Consider the following 8,608-nt stretch of genomic DNA (forward strand, 5'->3'; position numbering starts at 1 on the left):
CACCCCTGAGGGGCCCCCGTGTTGAGGATCAGTGTGGCAGATGTGTTGTTACCTACCCTTACCACCTGGGGGCGGCCCGTCAGGAAGTCCAGGATCCAGTTGCAGAGGGAGGTGTTTAGTCCCAGGATCCTTAGCTTAGTGATGAGCTTAGAGGGCACTATGGTGTTGAATGCTGAGCTGTAGTCAATGAATAGCATTCTCACGTAGGTGTTCCTCTTGTCCAGGTGGGAAAGGGCAGTGTGGAGTGCGATAGAGATTGCATCATCTGTGGATCTGTTGGGGCGGTATGCAAATTGGAGTGGGTCTAGGGTTTCTGGGATTATGCTGTTGATGTGAGCCATGACCAGTCTTTCAAAGCACTTCATGGCTACAGACGTCAGTGCTACGGGTCGGTAGTCATTTAGGCAGGTTATCTTAGAGTTCTTGGGCACGGGGACTATGGTGGTCTGCTTGAAACATGTTGGTATTACAGACTCAGTCAGGGACATGTTGAAAATGTCAGTGAAGACACTTGCCAGTTGGTCAGCACATGCTCGGAGTACACGTCCTGGTAATCCGTCTGGCCCTGCGGCCTTGTGAATGTTGACCTGCTTAAAAGTCTTACTCACATCGGCTACGGAGAGCGTGATCACATAGTCGTCCGGAACAGCTGGTGCTCTCATGCATGCTTCAGTGTTGCTTGCCTCGAAGCGAGCATAGAAGTGGTTTAGCTCGTCTGGTAGGCTTGTGTCACTGGGCAGCTCGCGGCTGTGCTTCCCTTTGTAGTCTGTAATAGTTTTCAAGCCCTGCCACATCCGACGAGCGTCAGAGCCAGTGTAGTATGATTCAATCTTAGACCTGTATTGACTCTTTGCCTGTTTGATGGTTCGTCGGAGGTCATAGCGGGATTTCTTATAAGCGTCCGGGTTAGAATGAACAGCATTTTTACATTTTGTATCATTATTCCATTTATTAATGAATCAAATAAAAACATTATACACGTCACACTCTAAAAATAAAAGGTTCCTGGAGTATCCTTTAGGGGTTCTTCAAATTGAAACTGTGGGGGAACCCCTATAAGTTCCTCGAAGAACCCTTCGAATAACCTTTTGGGGTTAATTTTTGAACTACCCCCATCCCCTATTATTATTAATAATAATAATAATAATAATAATAATAATAATATGCATAACAATAACAACAATAACACAATATTTTAGTTGTCAATGTTCATTATGATTTTAGTGGCAAAGCAGAATAATAAAATCAAAATATGAGGTAAACTCCCAGCAGAGCCCCAAGTCCAATGGGTATATCCTCTGGCATGTTGATGTTAATGTGTTGATGTTCTCCGTATCCATAGCCAGAATGATTTTGCAGTGCATGGTGATCAAACAGGTTTCCTGTTATATTCATCAGAGGTGTAGGGAGGGTGAAGTCTGTGAATCCAAAAATTTTTTATTATACAGATGATTAACAAAACAAGCACACAGTACTCATACCTTGGTTTTTGTGGTAAATGTGAATAAAAAAAACTATTTTGATAATGGTTTTCATACACATAGCTTGTCCATAATGTAGAGGCCTATGGGATTTTTATTGAAGAGGTAAGGGAGGAGGATGGTACATGTGATCTGCATAAATACCTGCAGACACAGACACAAAAGTGAGCAGTTCAGTCATCTGCACCCAATACAGATAGCCTTCAACATATTCTTATAGCCTACATATTCTTACCTCTTTGTTGATTTGATATCCTGAATTGTCAATGTTCTGTTTTAGGAAGATTTTCACAAATATGAAAGGATAGATGGTATCATCATAAAACAATATCAATTTAGATTATACAAGGGACAAACCTTACCTTAAATGGAGGAGATCTTTAAAATGTTATGTTAAGTGTGTGCACCTGCTGTCCTTTCAAATTCAAATCCAAATGTTTCAGTTGGGCAGTTAGGTTCCTGCAAGAACCCCCGCCAACTAAGGAGGTTCCTCGATGAACCCCACCTCCTATGGGGTTCTTGGAAGAACCTTTTGGGGGCAATTTTCAGTGCCAAAAACCCTAAGGTTCATCAAATAAATTTGAGCATCTTAGAAGAACCCTTGTTGAACCCCTAATTTTTAGAGTGCACCATTGACTTCTTCAGCAATCATCAGAAATGAATCTTTGAGACTTTTAATTGAATTTCTCCTTGGCATCCTACCATACCTCCGCAGTATGTATTTCCGAGTGTTCACTCTAACGAAGAGAAGGAGAAGAGGTGTGCTGGGAACCTTCCTCCTCTTCCTCCTCTCCCTCCTCTCCCTCCTCCTCCTCTGTCCTACCAGGAATGGACCAGGATCAACCCAGATGATTCAGAGGTCCCTAGCCTGGGCCTGGAAGGGCTGGAGCTGAGGACCCTGCCCTCTGCTGGGTAGGTACTTTAGGCTACCTCCACTAATCTATCACTGGTCCCAGATCTGCTGGTGCTGTCTTTCCATCTCATATGGTTATTGTCATGTTGTTCCTCTTCAGAAACACAGAAATACGTAGCAAGACTCCTGAGCCCTTATCCATAGAGGAGGTGTGTCAACGCAACCCTTCAGGGGTAAGATATTTCTCTGACAGGCTACAGGGCTACTGCAAGTTTGGAGAATGTTCCAGAGTTTAACACATCAGTAACCTTAACACTTAAAGCCTGCAGGTAATAGTGCATCGTAAAACATGTTTAACCCAATGCGCGTTCTATTTCTCTTGTTTAGGTGACCGATTGTGGATATAAGCTTTGGAGGAATTATGATGAGGAGAGTATCTTCTTTTGATGTGAAGACCACGAGGCTACACCAATCACCAACCCTCAAACTAAAACCATGAATAAGAGAAGAGGAATATGATTTGATGTATTATTTAGAGACCAGTTCACGTTGAGTGTGCAGAGTATAGCCTATACTAATCTGGAGTCCTATTATGTTTCTTTTTGACTGTAACAACAACAACAAAAAACTATATAAATTGTAAAATTACAAATGTTTTTTTACAAATAAAATGTATTATTAGCAGTATGTATTTTACTTATAGAATGTATCATCCACAATATGAGTTAAGAAATAAAGGTCAAATAACGGATAGAAAAGCAAGTCTTTAGCTACCAATTATTTTAAGAGAAATATAACCAATGTGTATTTAGAATAACTCTTTCTACTCACTCGATTGATTCTGATAATAATAATAAAACTTGCTGAGAAGTTTTTTTTCCTGACGGACCTGTTTCTAAGTCTATTGTTTAAAAGTGTGCGATATGGGCTGGACTGCATTTCCTGTGTTTTGTCACCTACCCGACTACTTCCGGACTTTAGGACTGTAAACTAACGTCTTTAATAGGCCTCACCTTCAATCATGGTCTTGGTGGGAAATTGTTTGGAAATTATTTCAGCCAGGACTATTATTCACGCGTAAAAGCAGCTAAATGTTTTAAATAATCTGGTAAAATATAAAGTGATTTATTGGAGGAAAACTTCAAAGTTTGTCTTTTGCAGAAAAAGTATCACAAGTGACTAAAGTTAGGCTATATAATAATAATAATAATTATTATTATTATTTCGCTATGAGGCTTTTTTTTAACGAATATAATTAAAATAACTTCGGTTTATCTGATTAGAGCTTGAGCATCAGAAATAAATAATTGTATGTAGTAGCCTACAGGGCTGAGTCTTACCCATCTGAACATACAGCCTTCCGTATAGAGCTTAGTAAAACTATAAAGAACATCTGAAAGAAAGACCTTAAAGTTAAAATCTCGGTTTCTTTCTACAGGTGTGTCTTTGAAATAGGCTACTGCATGTGTAAATATTGACAGATTGAAGTAATAAAGCAATTGAAATTGGCTGGTGAGCGATCGACTTCAGACACATCACCCATCCTTCCTCCCTAGTCCTCCTGATATGGCCGCATACAACCAATGGCTGACCAGACGGCATACATCAAAGCTAAGAACAACCAACCAGCGATCATCCAAATAACTATCCCGAGATGGACTGTGATTTAGGAGTAGGCTATATATTTGGAAACTTGCAATGGAGTGGAGAATATTGGCTATATCCAAGTGGATATTTGAGGGGATAGCGTATTTGGGAGCATAAAAACGACCCACAATCAACTTTTTAAATTTTTTTAATCGAAAGGCGTAGCCGCGTGACACGTTATTTTTCAACCGTGGAGCTGTGGGATAGAATGGCCATAGGTGGCGGGGACGGCCCGGGGAAGACGACACAGTACCGGGTGGACCACCTCCTCACCGCGGTGGAGAACGAGCTACAGGCGGGAAGCGAGAAGGGCGATCCCACCGAGAGACAACTCAAAGTCGACTTGGATGAGAATGAACTGTGGCAGAAGTTCAAGGAACTCACGAATGAAATGATAGTAACCAAAAATGGCAGGTAATCCATTCAATTAACATGTTTTGTATAGCCTATATATATATATATATATATATATATATATATATATATATATATATATATATATATATATTCTATATTGTATTATTGTTGGTTACTTTAAGCCTATTATTTATGGTTCGGCTACCTGATAGAATTCATGTGCCAAATGGAACTAAAGAGCCTATTCTTTAGAACGGTCTTTTAAATTCTTATGTCTTGTTCATTTATAAAGTGAAGAAAGCAGGTAGGCCTATATCAGAAATGTATAGTGTCGAACATGTGACTAAAACATTACTATGATATCACAGTAACTAAAGGAAAGAAGATTGCACAACTTCATTCGTGCCTTATATTTCGAGTTTTTCTGTAAGGTCTAAACCTAGGCGTATTAATATTCACATGGTCTATCAATTCAACAAAGTGTTCCCTTGACATTAGCGTCATCAATATCCTAAAATAGATCATATCTACTGTATTACTAGAATGGATGAAATAAGGACACCTGCTATTCTATCTTCCTTTACATCCAAGGCGCATGTTCCCGGTGCTGAAAGTGGATGTTTCTGGGCTGGATCCGAACGCCATGTACTCGTTCCTTCTGGACTTCGTGGCTGTGGACAACCACCGGTGGAAATACGTTAACGGGGAGTGGGTTCCCGGGGGCAAGCCTGAGCCTCAAGTCCCGAGCTGCGTATACATCCACCCGGACTCGCCAAACTTCGGAGCGCACTGGATGAAAGATCCGGTCTCATTCAGTAAAGTCAAACTCACCAACAAACTTAATGGAGGAGGCCAGGTGAGGGCGATAACAGTCTTATAGGCTTTTGAGTGCTATTATTTTTCAATGATTTTGATAACCATTTAGATAAGCAAACGTCAAAATATGGAGCTTGTCCTACGCGTAAACACCATTAATCACAATTTTCGATTGAAATAAAAGGTACGTCGATTTTCAACTGCAACCGAAAGCCTATTATTGAACTTTTGCTTTATTTTTTGTAAAATATTTAGATCATGTTGAACTCATTGCACAAATATGAGCCACGTATCCATATCGTGCGCGTCGGAAGGCCTCAGAGAATGATCACGAGCCACTCCTTCCCCGAGACGCAGTTCATAGCCGTCACAGCCTACCAGAACGAAGAGGTCAATTGTTGTATTACTTTAATAAATTCTGTATTTTTATAGACACTGTAGATTTAATAGAAATGTGTTTTTGTTCATGCGTAAAATTCCAATGAGTAGGCCTAGAATTAGGCACCATTATGTGGAAACATAGACATTTTGTATTGGTCGTTTTAGTGAGAGGAAAATGGTCGAACAATGTTGTTTATTAAGATTCGTTATTTTATCATTAATACTGTATTGTATGTCTCAACAATTTTGCATTGTATTTTCACTCCACATTTTAGATAACTGCTCTGAAAATCAAATACAACCCGTTTGCCAAGGCCTTTCTGGACGCTAAAGAAAGGTTTGGCAGTTGCTTGCTCCATTTTCTGTTCTTTGGAAGAACATATTTTGTTACATTTGATTTAGAATATAGAATATATTAGTAGACTACGTTGTATGTTTAGTGGTAGATTGGGAACCAGTTTTCTGTAGACATGCTCTGATTGGAATCCCTCTACACAGAACAGACCATAAAGACATTATGGATGACAGTGACAACCAACATTCAAGCTACTCTCAATGTAAGTCTTTATATTAGACATATAAATACTAGGATTGATACATACAACGCTGACTAAGTAGTTTTACTTTAGATTCCTGATTTCGTTCCCACTTCTTCAAATCTATACATTAGCACATCAACTGCTGTTGTAAAAATATCTTTAAACCCATAGAAGATGTCTCCATGTTTCCCTGTGTTCTCTCTGGGCCCACTATGCTGCTACAGTGAGTGGCTGGTTCCTCCCAGGCCCCTCTTCTAGCCCTCACACCCAGTTTGGGAGCCCCCTGTCCCTGTCCTCGTCCCATGGCTGTGACCGTTACTCCGCTCTGAGAAACCATCGCTCTGCACCGTACGGCAGCCCCTACACCAGTCGGACCACCTCACCTAGTGAGTGTATCTCTCTTCTGTCCTCCACCCCTCCACCCATCCACCCCTCCATCCACCCCTCCACCCATCCACCCCTCCATCCACCACTCCACCCATCCACTCCTCCTCCTCCTCCTCCTCCTCCTCCTCCTCCTCCTCCTCCTCTGTCCTCCTCCTCCTCCTCCTCCTCCACCTCCTCTTCCTCCTCCTCCTCTTTCTCCTCATCCTCTTCCTCCTCCTCCTCCTCCTCTTTCTCCTCATCCTCTTCCTCCTCCTCCTCCTCCTCCTCCTCCACCTCCTCTTTCTCCTCATCCTCTTCCTCCTCCTCCTCCTTCTCCTTCTCCTCCTCCTCCTCCTCCTCCTCCTCCTCCTCCTCCTCCTCCTCCTCCACCTCCTCTTTCTCCTCTTCCTCCTCCTCCTCCTCCTCCTCCTCTACCCATCCTACCGACACCCATTCCCTTCCTTTCCACCATTAACAAGAAAGTCAAACAAATGTGGCTGACCAGGAGATGTTCTGCATTCCTCCGGCCTTTGTGAGAGCAGAACGTTCAGAGCTGTAAACAGCTGGTCTTCCAACAGGGAATGCCTGGACAGATATATAGTCAGTCACCCTCAACTTCTTCAGCCATTACTGTGTGTGCACTGTGCACGTGTGAATCAACATTTACATTTAGGTAAGTAACGCTCTTATCTAGAGCGTCTTACAGTTAGTCATCACAGAAATTGCATAATTCGTATGATATCGTAGAAATGGCAAAATTCGTAACATGTCACACGAAATGGATGATGTAGTACACAATTTGATGACGTAGTACGCAAAAAACGGGACCACTTTAGGCTCATGAGCACCACTTTATACAAAGAATTATACAAAAGTTTGAGTTTGAGCATCTTTAACTCATTTTTGGTTGTGTTGCGGCTTGTTCTAGCCTTAAGGTGTCAGCATGCTTCGGTTCGGCTGGCGCCTAGCGAACTAGTGTGGCTCGCTTTCTCCCTTAAAAGACCTTTGCTTGAAAAACTAGAAAAAAGCTGCAATAGTACTGTTTGTCCATCTTGAGACACCGTAGCCAGTAGTCAGAATCAAAATAGTCTGAATTAATCTAAGATAACTCAATAAATCTGTCATTCATTTGGACATTTTTGCAGAGGAGATCTTAAGCTGCGCAATTTTACATCTAACTACAGTACCAGTCAAAAGTTTGGACACACCTACTCATTCAAGGGTTTTTCTTTATTTTTACTATTTTCTACATTGTAGAATAATAGTGAAGACATCAAAACTATGAAATAACACATATAGAATCATGTAGTAACCAAAAAAGTGTAAAACAAATCAAAATATATTTTAGATTCTTTAAAGTAGTCACTCTTTGCCTTGATGACAGCTTTGCACACTCTTGGCATTCTCTCAACCAGCTTCACCTGGAATGCTTTTCCAACAGTCTTGAAGGAGTTCCCACATATGCTGAACAGTTGTTGGCTGCCTTTCCTTCACTCTGCGGTCCAACTTACCCCAAACCATCTCAATTGGGTTGAGGTTGGGTGAGTGTGGAGGCCATGTCATCTGATGCAGCACGCCATCACTCTGCTTCTTGGTCAAATAGCCCTTACACAGCCTGGATGTGTGTTTTGGGTCATTGTCCTGTTGAAAAACAAATGATTGTCCCACTAAACGCAAATCAGATGGGATGGCGTATCGCTGCAGAATGCTGTGGTAGCCATGCTGGTTAAGTGTGCCTTGAATTCTAAATAAATCACAGACAGTGTCACCAGCAAAGCACCCCCACACCATCACACCTCCTCCTCCTCCATGCTTCACGGTGGGAACCACACACGTGGAGATCATCCGTTCACCCCACACCACGTCTCACAAAGACACGACGGTTGGAACCAAAAATCTCAAATTTGGACTCATCAGACCAAAGGACAGATTTCCACCGGTCTAATGTCCATTGCTCGTGTTTCTTGGCCCAAGCAGGTCTCTTCTTCTTATTGGTGTCCTTTAGTAGTGATTGGTTGTGTTGCAGCTGGTTTCTCTGATAGCTCCTCTGGCTGTCTGTCCATGCTGCCCTCCCATGACAACTGGTCCAGTCTGCAGATGCCCTCACACTCCATGATGTTGCCCGTGACCCACTGTAGCTCCGCTGGGATGAACTCCAGGTTGGTGGC

The 8,608-nt window shown here is 42.0% G+C and overlaps 1 protein-coding gene across 1 annotated transcript; it reads left to right on the top strand.

Moving 5' to 3' along the window:
• Positions 1-4,189: 4,189 nt before the first annotated feature.
• LOC311126650 (T-box transcription factor T-like) lies at positions 4,190-8,599 on the top strand (the record flags this gene model as incomplete). The annotated part of the gene is made up of 7 exons (XM_084200642.1): positions 4,190-4,395; positions 4,930-5,194; positions 5,410-5,544; positions 5,811-5,872; positions 6,034-6,092; positions 6,299-6,460; positions 8,467-8,599. Coding segments are annotated over 7 exons (1,022 nt in total), but the record flags the coding sequence as incomplete, so codon positions are not given.
• Positions 8,600-8,608: the final 9 nt, after the last annotated feature.

Source organism: Coregonus lavaretus, assembly GCF_964263955.1.
Source record: "Coregonus lavaretus genome assembly, contig: HAP1_SCAFFOLD_4474, whole genome shotgun sequence".
Lineage (NCBI taxonomy): Eukaryota > Metazoa > Chordata > Actinopteri > Salmoniformes > Salmonidae > Coregonus > Coregonus lavaretus.